We start from the raw sequence: 15,827 nt of genomic DNA, 5'->3' as shown, positions 1-15,827 counted from the left end.
GGAGTTGAGTGGCTTCTACCAGCTGGGTGTCAATTTAAGTCTTCTTGGGCAAATTACGGGAGCGGGGCCGTGTGCTATTTACACCCCAAATGTTTATGATACCCTGATCTCTGTGTCTTCAAAAAGTTAAACTGGATGTGAAACTGCTTTGGCAGCCACAAAGGTATGCCAACTTTAGGTTCAAACATGCCCTTTCTTTTGTGAAAAGGCTTTGGGACGATGAAAAAGTTCCGAGATGGAGAGTGGTACAGTAATGACTGTATTTAATGATGCTGTACTGTATCCTCAGAAACAGCTAAAATGGCACACTTTATGTTATGTATATATTACCTTAATTCTTTTTTTTTAAAGAATCGTGGCAGAGGTGGCAATCTCAGGGTGAGATCTAGTCCCAGGGATCCTGGAAAAGCCGCCTTCTCCATTAGTTAAGCATGTTTATCTTGTCCAGTTGACTAAATGAAGGCTTTCCTCTCACCAGGCACAAGGTCCCTGCCTGTATTGTGCTTGGTTTTCAGGCTGATGCAAAACTCAGACGTCAGTCTCCCTCCTGAGGAGCTGGGGTAAACACAGCTGAGCACAGTCATGCTGGGGAGCTCCATCACTGAGCCTCAGCACCCTGCCACTTGCTAGAGTCCATGCAACATCTTTCAGGAATACAAGGTTATCAGCTGGTGTCTGCAGAGCTGGCTTCCCTTCATGGGAAGAGGATGTTGGAAATGTTAAAATCCAGGACCGAAATATACTCTCTTAATACACAGGTGGAACTCTGATTTAGATTTTTTTTTTCCCCCAAATGATTTGCAAAAAAGCTAAAAAAAAAAAAAAACCACCAAACCATGGGGGAGTCCCCAAACACAGCAGTGCTCAGAATGAAGCTGTTTAGGATGAAGATGTTGGTATCCAAAAAGATCCAGTGAATCTACGTCTAGAAATAGGTCCTAGAAAAATATTAATTAACCTAGGTGGCCAACAAACAGGTGTGAGCAAAGTTTGTCAGTGGAGCCTCTCTTGTAACTGGAAAGCAAAAGATGAACATAAGCTAAATACTCAGCAAAAGGGGACGATTATATAAGTTACGTCCACAACAGACAATATACAGACCACTAGAAAGACTGAAGCAAAAAGCTACGCACAGACATAGAAAGATGTCCACAGTAATAATGTTGATGGTTTTATCAACTTTCACCATTAAAAAATCTGACTTCAAGAGGAAGTCCAGAAAAACCTATCATGCTCATCTCTCAGATGCCTGACTCCTGGGGCTGTTCAAGCAGAAGCAAAAGCTTTCAGCCCATCTGAGCAAACAAGAAATGCCTCTCTTTGGTAACGAACCACAGGAGAAGTTGGACATTAAAACCTCATTTGTTTTTTTAGAGGCAAACTCAGGCCCCGAAAATAAAAGTGATTCTAGAGAATAGTTGCTTGCTCATAAGCAGCAGCATCTAAAGAGAAGCTTCAAAATAGTCACCCAGGTCACAAAAGGCTCCAATCTGAATCCTTCTCTTTTCACCAACCAAGCCAGATGAGAGACCTCAGGCCAGCCCTGCCCACTGCCCACCGATCACTCAGTAATGGCTGACACTCAGGGTGGTTTTGTTTCGTTTGGCCAAAATGTAAAAATTTAAAGGACTAAATCCTTCATCTTTCAGTTATAGTCCAGAATGTATACTGAACCAAACAAAATGAGGAATTCCTTTTCTCAGTAAAGCACAACTTCCAAAAAGACTCCTCCAAAACAACATCCAATGCTTATCTTTAAAAAGAGCACTTTCATGCACAGACGATAGAGAATGTCTGGGGCACCTTCTGACCTGTGATTTGCACACTGATTTGGGATGGACAGAATTCCTGTAGGCTTTGTTTGAGAGAATTCTCTTAAGTGGGAGGCTCTGGGAGAAAGAAAAAAGAGTTCTATTAAGATCCAGGAAGCTCCATTTCTATTTAATCACCTCACGGTGGCAGTTTGGGGGGGTTTGCACTGTGAACTGACCTGACGGCCCCAAGAGGCCAAAGCACATGTTCCATTCAACCGATTGTCCCAAACACCCTCTAGGCCAAGCACCAGATGCCCCACAGATAGAGGATTAATCATTACAGTACAATCAATAGACATGACCCCTGTGGAATGATCTTTCCCTCCAGACCAAGGCAATGATGTTCTTACCTCCACATCTCTCTCTTCTCAGAAGGAGGAACAGAAAAACTTCCCCACAGAAACACTAACACCCTCCCTTCAGCCTTTTCTTCTCCACTTCCCACCTGCATCTGATCTCCTCATGGTGAAAGAGTGTGGGTACCCCAAGATGCCACATTTCCAATTCAAACCTGCTCTTGAAGTTGGGAGCACATCCTTATTACGACAGGTCATTTCTGTCCTAGCTTCCTGACTATGAAAAGAAACCAAACGCAAGACCCCAATGCACAGCAGGGTGTTCTAAGGGTGGGGGAATTCACAAACTAATTCTGGTGGAACTACTGTTTCAAAGGGGAAGGATTTGTTGGTGTTTCTACATTCATCTTAATGAGAATAGGCATAATACAACCCAACAAAGGTCTTTTGTTTAAAAAGGTGATCGGTAATTGAAGCTGTGTGAGCTTAGAGAGAAACTAGGAAGATTGCTTCAGAGAAGGCAATGGCACCCCACTCCAGTACTCTAGCCTGGAAAATTCCATGGATGGAGGAACCTGGTGGGCTGCAGTCCATGGGGTCGCTAAGAGTCAGATGCGACTGAGCGACTTCACTTTCACTTTTCACTTTCATGCATTGGAGAAGGAAATGGCAACCCACTCCAGTGTTCTTGCCTGGAGAATCCCAGGGACGGGGTAGCCTGGTGGGCTGCCGTCTATGGGGTCGCACAGTCAGACACGACTGAGGCGACTTAGCAGCAGCAGCAGCAGGAAGATTCCTTACATTAGAATTTGCAGTTCAGTATTCTTGCCGGGACAATTCCACGGACACAGAACCCTGGTGGGCTACAGTCCACGGGGTCGCGAAGAGTTGGACACAACTAAGCATGCACACGTGCAATGTTAAGAATCACAAACTCTCAAATATAAGTAACTCCAACTGTTTCTTATTATTTCAGTTCAGCACATACTGATCAAAATCTTGCTAAGTTCTAGTTCAATTACTAGGCACCCTGACTACCACTGATGAATTTACATCTTCATGCCATGCTTACTTGCCCACACCCTGATAGCAGCAAGCTTTCTCTCTGCCCTCTGCCCCCACCTGAATCATTTCCAGCTATGGTGAAGAGACCCTCTTACAAAATGCTGTAAGTCATACACTTATCCTTAACACGTCTACATCCTCTTTGCCCACATCACAGAGTCAATGCCAAAGAATAAACAGGAGATCAAATATTAGCCCTCTCCCCAGCCACCTCTAAGCTAGGCCCCCTGCCAGAATAAAAAACAATCAATAATGCTTCCTTTTTCAACTCTGGGGCAGAGGGCAACTGATGGGTTGCAGAGAACATGACAAATAGGCTGATATGGCAAAGTTCTAACATGCCCCATCCAGGCCAGCATGTGCCTGCTCCAACCCCAGGAGCTGGCAGCCATGGGTACCACCTGCTCTCAATGCCTGGAAGGAGTCACCTCGAGCTGGTGTTAGTCCTGCAGGAAGCACTTTCTGCTGGTCAGTGTATCCGGGGCTAATATAGCCACCCACTGAGCAGCTTTTGCCCCTGGAATACCTGTTATGAAATAGGTACGAAAACCCGCTCTGTAGCAACCAGAAAGCTCGTTAAACAGTAGCTACTGAAGGAAGTTTTGAAATCTCTGTCCTGAAGGAAAGGAGAGGACCAACCACTCCTTTAGCCAGGGCTGGGCTGAGTGTGCATGTCTCAGCTTAGAGCTGTGAGAGAAGGTGTGGGACCCCCTAATGACAAGAATAGCAATCACATGGGTCCCATTATTTAAAAGCACCACTCACCTACTGCACTTTCCCAGTGGTGCTACAGGAAAAGCATATCATCACCCCCATTTTACAGATGAGAAAACCGAGGCTCAGAAGTTCCATGACTTTCAAGGCCACAGAGCTAGCAAAGGAGGCAAACAGAATTTGAATCACTCACTCATGTAATTCCCACAAGAACCTCCAGAAGTGCTACCCCGAAGGAGTGGAGACCCCTGAGGGTTGATGTGACAGCAAGGTTAGGAAGAGGAAGAGGAATTGGCTGCTGAAGCCACAAAAGCAGTGAGACTCTGCTTCCTACTCAATCCCCACTGGAGCTCCAAGATTCCATGTCAGTGTTAACAGGCCCACTTAGGAATGCACCACTGTGACCTATTCCCTGGCACGGCACCTTCATCCATCGTCAATAGAGGGGCCTTCTGCCCCCCTCCAGCTGGATTTCACAACGTTGAGCTGGCACACAAAACCAGCATCAGGAGAAACACCAAGTCTTAAACTTAGAACAAGAAATGGAAAAGAATTCATTGGCAGCAAAATCATGAATATGGAAAATCAAATGAGGTCTGGCCAGGAAGCTTCTAGGTCAAGATGCTTCAAGTTAAGAACCCCAAGGGGCTCTGTGGAGCCGAGGGTTGGCGAGTGCCAGGGAAATGCACAAGAGCTGTAAGTTGGAAGGCGAGAGTCAGGTGTCAGGAGCATTTAAATCTCCAGATACACGGTGCTGTGCTGTTTCATGCTACCTGGGCCGTGGCTGCCCTCATCACACAGAAAAACAAAAGCAGCATCCAGGAGCCACCGCATGATGGAAGCCAGGACACAGAAGGGTTTCTGTAAGGAGCAAGTGGCTGGGAGTGATCCTAATTTTGAGAGCCTCAGTAATAAGCCAAAAAGTGAAAGTTGCTCAGTCATGTCTGACTCTTCGTGGCCCCATGGACTGTATAAACCGTGGAATTCTCCAGGCCAGAATACTGGAGTGGGTAGCCTATCCCTTTCTCCAGCTGATCATCTCGACCCAGGAATCGAACCAGAGTCTCCTGCATTGCAGGCGGATTCTTTCCAACTGAACTATCAGGGAAACCTGATCCAGCCAGTTAATTAACAAACTACACCATTTCTTCTTTTTTCTTAAAGCCTACTTTGTTCCAATAGCCCCCTCTCCCCACCAAAAGAAAGGCCCACTGCCCTGCAGAAGTGTGGTTGCAGGGGCCCTGACTTGTCCCAGTCTCCTCCCTATGGCCCAGGGATCACACAGGGTCCTCTGTCTTCCTAGGACGGGGCTGCCCCAAGCAATAAACAACTGACACAACTTCTCCATGACGACAGGCTGCCAAGCGCTGCACACCAGGTGTCAGCCCCTTAGGCAGGCCTATCAGTCAGCGTTCAGAGTAACAGACTTCATTCCTTCCCAACACACACCTGAGGGACAGGCAGCACTGCGATGGAGTCCTTCCTGCTTTCAGGCTGAGTTACAGTGGACTGATGTCAAGGGCCAGTGGCCAGCGCCATCGTGATCTGCCACTGAGCACATCGGGACTGGCGAAGGGGACTGAGTGATCCCTCACAGCCAGAAGGGACACCTGGCCCCTGAATGGCTCCCAACAGTCCCCCAAGACACTGTCATCTGCTTACAGCTCTTGCCCGGGGAGGATGAGTCTCTGGTAAGCCAATTCACAGGAGGCACGGCTGGCCTCTGCAAATCCAGAGGACATGTTCCCACCTCTGCTGTCTGTGGGCTTCCCTGGTGGCTCAGACAGCAAAGAATCTGCCTGCAATGCAGGAGACCTGGGTTTGATCCCTGGGTCAGGAAGATCCCCTGGAGAAGGGAATGGCAACTCACTCCAGTATTCTTGCCCAGAAATTCCATGGACAGAGGAGCCTGGGGGACTGCAGTCCACGGGTTGCAAAGAGTCAATCATGACTGAGAGACTAACACTGCTACAAGTTACCAACCCCCCCCCGCCAAATACCCAAGGCCAGGTGCAAAGCTCACAAGTTACCCGCTGGTCTCTGGGAATGCAAAACTGGACAGGGAACGGACACCAAGCTCATAAATCAAAGCCAAAGAAAGGGTCTTTATGAGTAAGAAGGAGCAACTGGTCTTCTGAACACTTCCCTTGCTCCCTCTCTCTCTCACTTTTTGGGGGTTTTGGCAACAAAGAGCTGAACATGGGGTTCACCTTTCTTGAGCCTGGCTGCAGCAGCTGCTGGTCTACACTACAGTAATCCTAAAACAGAGACATCAGAGAGGGTGCAGGCAGCGTTAATCTAGAATTTGAGAAGACCCAGCTCTGGAGCCCCTTTGAGATGCTGGCAAAATGACTTACCCACTTGGAACTGGGATTTCCCCGACTATAAAATGGGGTGAGAGGTGGAAGTGGAAGTAACGAGACCAATTCGACGAACTTAAAGCTCTCAAAACTCTACAACCTTCTTCTGCAAGTTCAAGCAACTATCTCATTCCTGGGGCAGCCTCAACAACATCTTTAACCAAAGGTGGACACCTCAGCAGAATAAGTGACTGCCAGCCATTGGCCAGTTTCATCAGTCCCAACGTGCCATCCAGTTTGGTCAATAAGACTTCCGATTGAGTCAATAAAAGCCATTTAGGATGTCTTCTGATTCTCAAAGGAGTTTCTGGTTTGGCAAAAAAAGAAAGCAGTAGCAGTATTTGTTGCTAGCCACCTAGGTACCCACTGGGTGTTTTCATCTGTTAGGCCAACGAATTTCTCAAACCACCAAACTGGGTTGAACTGTGGCCCCAGAAAAGATAAGCCCACATCTTAACCCCAGGAATCTGTGAAGGTGACCTTATTTGGAAATAAGGTCTTTGTGATTAAGTTAAGTATCTCAAGAGGAGATCACCATGGATTGAAGATGAGCCCCAAATGCATTGACTGGCATCCTTAAGAGAGAAAAGGCAGAAGGAGATTTGAGAAAACACAGAAAGGAAGGGAAGACAGAGTCAGAAGTGGAGTGATATGTCCCCAAGCCAAGGACTCCCACAGCCACCAGAAGCTGGGACAGAGATATGAGTGAACTCACCCTTGGGGTCTCCAGAAGGAACCAACCCTGTGGACACCCTGACTTCAGAATCTACAAGAGAATAAATTCCTATTGTTTTAAGCCATCTGGGGGCTTCCCAGGTAGCTCAGTAGTAAAGAATCCACCTGCCAATGCAGGAGACACAGGTTCAAGCCCTGTGTTGGGAAGATCCCCTGGAGGAAGGCATGGCGACCCACTCCAGTGTTCTTGCCTAGAGAATCCTATGGACAGAGAAGCCTGATGGGCTACAGTTGACGGGGTTGCAAACAATCAGACACGACTGAGTGACTGACCACACACACACAGGCTTATTCTAACCCCCAAACATTCTTTGAAAATATAATGGAGGCAGTTCCAATTATTTATTAAGCTTTTTTTTTTATTCTTTCAAAGTATTCATTGAATTTGTTACAACATCGCTTCTGTTGTTTTATGCTTTGGTTTTTTGCCTGCAAGGCATGTGGGATCTTAGTTCCCCAACCAGGGACCACATGTTCATGCCCTGCATTGGAAGGTGAAGTGTTAACGACTGGACCGCCAGGGAAGTCCCTCAAGGATTTATTTAAATACAACTTAAGTATCAGAGCTTGATCTCTGGGTCAGGAAGATCCCCTGGAGGAGGAAATGGGAACCCACTCCAGCATTCTTGCCTGGAGAATCCCATGGACAGAGCAGCCTGGGGTCACAGAGAGTCTGACTGGACAGGACAGATCACACACATATGTACCTTGTGTACCTAAGCCATCCAGGCTATGACGTGTTACAGCGGCACCCTGGAAACTGATAACCAACACAGATGAGGCAGGCATCACCTCCGAGCGGCTCAGAACAGCTACATCACTTGTCCCAGGTCGCTCAGTCCCCAGCGTGTGGGCGGACAGAGCTGCTATGCTCACAACACCAGGCTGCATTTATCTAAAGTGGGTCTCAGCACCTTCATTCTCAGACACAAGAAGGGTGAGACCAAAAATTAAATGACTTCTCCCAGGTTGCAGCTTCTTTCTTGGTGGCAGGGCCCCGGGCAGGATCCAGCACTCCAGCCTCATTCACAGATGAACGATGGCAAACGCTTGCCAACTCCCGGAGCCAGGTCTTTTAAAGAGAGCCCGTTTTATTATCAGCACAATTACCGAGATGTGGAGCTTCACACTAATTTTCCCTTGCAAGTAAATGGCTGAAAAGTAATGGTGTCAATTTTAATGAGGATCAAGCAAGGTTCTTAAAAGGGCTCCCGTAAACCAAAGCATCTCCCTCACACACAACAATGGCTTGCTGTTTAATTCCAGAACACAAGAATGTCACTTAAATTACACGGCTTCTACATGAAAATGCTTATGGGAATGCCTTTCCAAGGAAGAATTTCAATAAAAAGATCTCACCCGGTTTGATGCATCATCATATCTAAACTGCAAGCCTATGTCTCAAAGCAACAAAAATAAAGCCTCAGAGAACGTGCTCTAGGACAGGACTTCACTTTCTCTGGGAAAGCATCTCTGAACTTCTGTGAAACGGAGATGTAGCTGAGAGGCTGCTATGAAGCAGCAGTATATTAAGCTTGGACCTGCGGGCCACCAGAAATTCAGTGTTTGTGCCTGAATCCTTTTTGTTTCCACTTGCCAAGATGTTCAGAACGATTCGTCTGCCAGCCCTGTAAGACTGCCTGAGACCCTTCAGCTGACTCAATTCTTATTTTATTACCACTTCTCAGAGCAATTACTAGGGTTTTTGAGCAAAAATGAGAGTATTTCACACCTCCATCTTTCCTGAAAATGTCTTAGACTCCACTGACTTTTGGCTTCTATTTATAAAGAAGGTTCAAGGCTTGGAAAATTATTGGGGTTGAGCTTTCATGGATATTCCCAACCAGCATTGTGTCATTATTGGCCCACGTTTAGCTGGGCGAGCTCCCAAATTTGTGACATAATCAGGCCTTTCTCTGCATTACTCCATACACTCTACGCTCTCTCCACATTACACCACTGAATCATACGCTCTTTTCAACAAGACTGATTGCCAGGGGATTAACATTAGACAGCACAATTCCATTATTCAGCAGCCCAATTCAAATCCAACCCTAAATGCTAAGAGAGATTTCAGGGCTTCACAGAGATGAGCTGCCAGAAAGCTGAAAGGGGGGGTGGGGTGAGGGGCTTTTGAATGTTTTACATAACAACTCAACCTAAAACCTACTATATAAGCAAGAGCCCCGTGGCTGAAGTGGCCGAGATATGACTCCTAATTCCTGGAATGGCCCCAACCAATCTTAATGAACAATTTGTAGACCTCTGCAAAGCCAGGATCCCCAAAGACTGCTATAGCACGATGATTTTATTCCCATAATAAATTACTTATTTTCAAAATTAAGTATTTAGAACTTTCAGCCTCAAACCTTTCTTTCCTGAAATAGAAACACCTGCATGTCAAATTCAGGATGAGTCAGACCCAAAGTGAAATACAAGTTGTATGTTCTTTGATCAACAGACTTATGGCACATCAGTGCCAAGATAAATGCTAACTACTTTTTTCTGGTATTTGGGTGTTACTTCTCTTTGTGTTTCTTTGGAGAAATACCTGTACATGGTGATTCCCACTAAGAAACATTCCACAAATATCTTTGTAAGAAAAGAGAGTATAAAACGCAGGCTTTTATGAATATCTATAGAATTCACATTATGCAAAATCCTTTCAAATTTCACATTAAGGATTCTGAATAATAAAATGTTACTTTTTTTCCACTGAATACTCACAAATGGAAATTTTAAAAAGACTGTATCATACTTTCTAAAGCAGGGTTTCTTAAGAATTTAACCTGCTAGAAAATTAAAATGGTTTTCTATTTAATTTTCAATTAACCTAAAACTTCAAGTAACCAAATCTATGTAATTTGGTTAATCAAACTTTTGCAAGGTTCCTTAATGGCTCTTTGGGCAATTCAAATATCTATGGGTGGCGGAGTAGGGGGGAAATTTCCCTGGTGGTCCAGTGGTTAACACTCCACACTGCCAAAGCAGGGTGTGTGGGTTCAATCCCTGATCAGGGAACTAAGATCCTACATGCCATACATAAAGCATGGCCAAAATATTAAAAAAATATATATATTTATCTATGTGGTCTCTCTCTTCAAGGAGTTTATATTTTATTGAAGGAGAAGAAATGCCCACATGTAAAATAATACTAGGGTCTCATGCCCAGGAAATGACGGAGGAAGGCCTTTGTTTGTGGATACACAGTGGGTGGGCATGAGTTTGTGGGGTTACAGAGGGTCACATCAAGGCAAACTGAACCAAGGTGAGCTTTGCGCCTGAGACCTTAGCAGGAGCAACCTGGCATATATGTGCAAACTGATTAGGTAACCCACAGCAAGGACTCACGGACAAGTGGCCACTTTGAGAGTCAAGGTAGATGGCAATGAGCAAAGACGGCTTCAACAAAGAAAAGACCTCAACCCACCATCGCAAAACAAGACATGTCCTTGGTGTAAGTTTATCTATCCTCTAACAACACAGCGAAACCCCCTTTCTTCATCAGTTACAATAAAACCCAGCATAACAGACCAGACTTGAGAAGAAATCTGAGTTTCCAGGACAACAAGCTATGTAGTCTTAAGATATTTCATTAAAAATAGCTTAATTCTCTAAGCATTAAAGTATTCCATCAGCCCATTAAAATAGTTCTCTTTTCACAGAAGAAATAGGTTCTAGGAATGGATGTTGAACTTGTGGTGTCTAACAACTTTCTTCTGATGGAACTGAATGGCTCCTTGATATTAACCTTCCTCCAACCAGCTATAAGCTCAGTCATTAAAATACCTTTTCCTTTACTCTTCAGCCAGCATTATACAGTTGACCTTCTTTCAAAAACAATGTTCCCCCATGGCCTAACTGGACCCATTCCCTACACATGCTAACTTTTTTTTTTTTTTCAGAGAAATCTCAGCTTCCAGAACATCAGCACATTTCGCATCACATCCACGTCACACAAGAGGATGCTTGGGAACCAAGGGGACCACAATAAATGCATGTAACTCAGCTAATCAGGAAACAGAACACATGTCAAACGACAAAAGCATCCTTCTCAATGACAGCCTGTATTTAGAAAGAAGGAAAACAAACCAACCCTCCTGAAAGTACAGGGAGAAACAGCGCTCACTTTCACAGCTTCAAATGAGCCAAGCTGCAGCAGGATGGCACATGGCTGGCACTCAGGGAGAAGTAAACTCACCAACAACGTCGAGGTGGTACGTATGATTGATGGACCCGTAATCGTTCTCCACCACGCAGGTATAATTTCCTTTGTCAGACGGGACCACGCTTTCCATAATAAGGCTCCAATGCTGGTTTCGTACCTGCAAAGAGGAAAGGCGGTTACTGGACAAGTTTAGTACAGAATACCAGGTGCTGTGCTTTCGTGATTTGAAAAGAAGGTGAGGGAGACAAGGAAGGTAAAGAAGAATCACCCGAATTCTGAAGTTTCCTCATAATAAGGACTCAGACCAGGTGACAAAGGACAACCATGATCATCATCACAGTGAGCATCTGGCAAGCCGGCATTGACATGTTCAGATTTGAGAGGGTGTGGAGGAGGTCGGTCATGTCACGGGCTTGAGGGTTCCTCCAGAAGCTGCCAAGTGGCCAGGGAACGCAACACTAACCCCAGTGTCAGTGTTCCTGGGCAGGTGAACCTCAGACTGGTCATCCACTGGGAACCCTTAGACTTTATGGCACCAAGGAACCACACAGAGCCAATGCCAGGGATGTGAACATGTACTGGATACCAGGTATTACACTGGGCAAAAAGTTCACTCTGAAAGATGTTACGGGAAAACCCGAACGAACTTTATTGCTAACCCAATATTTCCCTGAGCACTCCTTTCAACCTCAGCAAGTTTAACCTTAACTCCTCCAAGGAACCCACAAGGTAGCTACTGTTACTGTTCCTGGAGCCTTCTGGTGTGAAGACCTCCCAGCACTTTCCGTGCGGCCCTTAGATGCTATTGGGACATCAAGAAGATTCAGCTAGAAACTCAGATCTGTGCCCTGCCCCATCACTGGGGGTGGCTGAATAAGATGCTACATGTCCCTGAGATATATACTCAGAATTCCAAATATGGGAGTAATGAATCCTTAGGCAACTTAAGGTGTGTATCCATCTGTTTACAAAATCCTTAAGACTTTTCAAAGTTAAGCAGCACGTGAGAAAATAAGTTACTACAATTCTTACCCGAGTTCTGTCAACATGCAAACAGGCTAGATTCTAATGTGCCCACTTTGCTTTTAAAATATTTCAACAGACTCAGGTTTTCAAGCAACTATGATTTTTTCCCCCATATTAAGAACAAAATGCAGATTGCATCATTCAGGCTCACAGCTTTAATAGTTCTCTCCAAATCCATATCATTCTTTAAAGGCATTTTGGACAAGGCATTCTGGGGAAGTGAAAAGAAAAAAATAAAAAGCCAGGGCCTACTCATGTTAACTATTGTTTCAGGAATTCCAACTGACCTTCTGAATGATTCCCTGAGCGCAGCAAGTGTTTTCTGCCTTAATCACATAAAAACCGATAATACCAGCAGAGCCTCTGCAAGCACATGAGTGATTCAAGGAACTAAATTAGCGAAGAAAGAAAATCATCTCATGAATGCTCCATTATACATAACAGGAGGGCAGAGCAGCTGTCCACTTCGAAAAGCAGAGCCAACAGAGGTAAGAGATTAGACAAACATGCTGTAGTACAACTCTCTTCATGTGCAGCACAAGCCACCACGGCAGAGTGCAGTGACTGATCCTGAGTCCAAAAACAAGCGAGCTGGTCATTCATCACTAACAGTCTTAGGAAGCATCATGGGGTGAACGCTGGACTCTACTTCTTAACAGACTACAAGCCCTGCATCAAGACTGAGCTCTGAGCAGTCACTTTGTTTCAGCTACTGCCTGAAGACGACCCCCCCTGTACAACCATGGAGGTCGTTTCAGAGTCTAAGGTCCTAGAGCTGGTGATAGGGCGCTGGTCTCACTGTCACAGGCAAGAAGTCTGGCAGTAAATGAACTTGCAGGCATCAGACCACAGTGGAGACAGTCCATTCTCTGTGTTGGGAGAAGATGCATTTTCTGCCCTTGGCTGGACCACAGGCTTTCGGGAGACCCAGAACAAGAGGCTATGCCTCCTCTTAGAAGGGATAAGCACCTTCCCTGAAGCATGCATTAAAGGGATGCTCAGAAAGAGGACAAGATGTAGATGCTAAAATTTTCAGTGCAAGGAGAATTCTCTACCAGAATCCTGGGCCTCAGGGACTCCCCTGCGGCTGCAGGCTCTAAGCATGGAAACTGCTTGATTTAACTTAGGCCAGATAAGCCCACAGTGAGACCCTCCCTCACCCCCAGCTCTCAGGAATATCAGGAATGGGACTTGCCTGGCCTCTGAGGAACTGGTCACATGCAGAGTAACTCAGGCCCTGACGTCACCAAGCCACGTAATCCAGCGTTTAGCCCTGCTGTAAATATTCAGTTCTTTGAGCCCCCGCTCAAATGTCATGGGCCTAAGCCCTTAATCATGGCTAGTGCCTGTCTCTGGACCCCGTCCAAACTGTCAATGTCTTTCTTGTGCCTGGACCCAGATTTGGCACAGAGCGGATTCCAAATGGAGCTGAACCTGGACTGTGCAGAGAGGGCATGGTCTGCCTCGGCCCAGACGTTAAATCTTGGCATATGCAGCTCGGCATGCCACTGCCTTTTTCTTTTTTTTTTTTTTAACCCCCAGGCACATGGTCAGCCGCAATCTTTCCTCAGGGCTATGGCAGTGCACGTAAGATCCCTCTACAAGGGCATGTTCTCCCATGGATATTTACTTCCTAGAGGTGCACGACAATAATGTTAATAAGTTAACATTTATAAAATGCTTTCACAATGAGAAACATATTTACTAAACAGGGTGTTTCTGCCCTTCCAGAGACCTTGGTACTCAATCAATATTACCCCATACGATGCTGCTAATATTTATTTTCTTACACCATGGCTCCAATATTTGATTCCTTGACTTGCCACCAGTCCCAAATGTTATGAGCTATGGCATTTTCCAAATGGATGCCCTTGGAAACCACCAACAGGGAGACAATTTGACACGTTTGTAGAGGACATCCTACCATTAACTATTAGTTGCTTAATGACAAGCCAAGAGCCTATACAGAGTAACTGTACAAAAATAGGGAAGAGGCAGAAAGGTTTCTGTGCTTTTTAAACAATGTCCTCAGTCGCTTAGTCATGTCTGACTCTTTGCGAGTCCATGGACAGTAACCCACCAGGCTTCTCTGTCCAAGGAATTTTTCAGGCAAAAGCACTGGAGCAGGCTACCAGGGGATCTTTTCAACCCAGGGATCAAACCTGCATCTCTTGTGTCGCCTACATTGGCAGGCGGATTCTTTACCACTGAGCCAACAGGGAAGCCACCGTATTAAACTTGATCTTAGCTAGAAGGCCATGACACACACCATTTCCATACCAAGAATCTGAGTAAACCTAAAGAAACTACAAAAATGTATAAGATGTTATCTTCAATATGTTTTTCTCAATTCCCCAGGTTTTGAATGCTCCAGCGTTTCCGCCAATTAGGTCATATGCACATAAACCATCTTTGCATTCCCAGAAGAGGAATGTGAACATCTAATAAACATATGAAAAGATGTTAACCTCATTAAGGAGCAGGGAAATGCAAATTAAAACAATAATGAGACACGGTTACTCACCAGTTGATTAACAAAAATTAGAAAGATCAGTGTCATTGAGCACTTGGTGAGGGTGGAGGGAAACCGACTCATAACAGGAATTAAAGTTGAGAAAAATATTTCTGTAAAATAATTTACTCACACCTATTAAAACAGACATTTTTTGGGGGGACCCTACTTAATTCCACTTCTAGAAACCTTGTCTACACAAAAAAGAGCAGAATTACTTCAAAGCACATGACAAAATCATTGCTTCAAGCACAGCTTGTAACAGAAAAAAAACTTGGAACCCACGAGGAGCAGACTCATTCATAATGAGTAGTTTATTCCAGAAGACTAGCATACAGCCACTAAAAAATATGAAGCCTTCTTTTGTCCAGTGCTGGTAAAATATCATTAATAGTTATTGATGAATGAAAACAAGTAGCAATAGCACCCCACTCCAGTGCTCTTGCCTGGAAAATCCCATGGACGGAGAAGACTGGTAGGCTGCAGTCCATGGGGTCGCTGAGAGTCGGGCACGACTGAGCGATTTCACGTTCACTTTTCACTTTTATGCATTGGAGAAGGAAATGGCAACCCACTCCAGTGTTCTTGCCTGGAGAATCCCAGGGACAGGGGAGCCTAGTGGGCTGCCGTCTATGGGGTCACACAGAGTCAGACACGACTGAAGTGACTTAGCAGCAGCAGCAGGCTGAATGCAAATGTCTATTTATGACTCCCTTTTGTAAAAAATACAGACACACACACACACCACAGACACCCTTCTAGGTGCATATAGGCCTGAATCTGTAAGCATGACTTATATACAAGGTAAAATAAGAAAGAAAATATACTAAATTGTTAGTAATATATATATAATTAAAGCAATGGGATTAAAAGTGTTTACACTTTTCTCATTCTCACTTTTTAAATTTAAACATAAATTCCCCATGCACACAACAGAAAATGTGAACGAAAACTCTAGGCGAGGAGTTGCCCTGCGGCAGATCCACTGCACGAGTGGCTCTCTCGCAGACCGACCTCAAGAGCCCGGGAGAATCGAAATCCTGCATCAACCAGTACATGCACAATTCCTTCTTTTCATTCCTGCCTGTGGCTAAATCTTTGTGGAATTCATCAGTATTTTTCATCTGCCAAGGAACA

The 15,827-nt window shown here is 45.1% G+C and overlaps 1 protein-coding gene across 11 annotated transcripts in view; it reads right to left on the bottom strand.

The window, feature by feature from the left end:
- FGFR2 (fibroblast growth factor receptor 2) overlaps positions 1–15,827 on the bottom strand; it is a 107,652-nt gene that overhangs the window by 44,270 nt on the left and 47,555 nt on the right. For all 11 annotated transcript variants that reach the window (XM_010859237.1, XM_010859232.1, XM_010859235.1 and 8 more), the window contains one exon: positions 11,186–11,309. In XM_010859237.1, the coding sequence (XP_010857539.1) occupies positions 11,186–11,309 (124 nt within the window). The remainder of the gene's footprint in view (positions 1–11,185; positions 11,310–15,827) is intronic.

Source organism: Bison bison, unplaced genomic scaffold, assembly GCF_000754665.1.
Source record: "Bison bison bison isolate TAMUID 2011002044 unplaced genomic scaffold, Bison_UMD1.0 scf7180017864456, whole genome shotgun sequence".
Taxonomy (NCBI): domain Eukaryota; kingdom Metazoa; phylum Chordata; class Mammalia; order Artiodactyla; family Bovidae; genus Bison; species Bison bison.
Note: the sequence above shows the minus strand (reverse complement) of the source record. Positions and strands in the feature narration are given on the sequence as shown.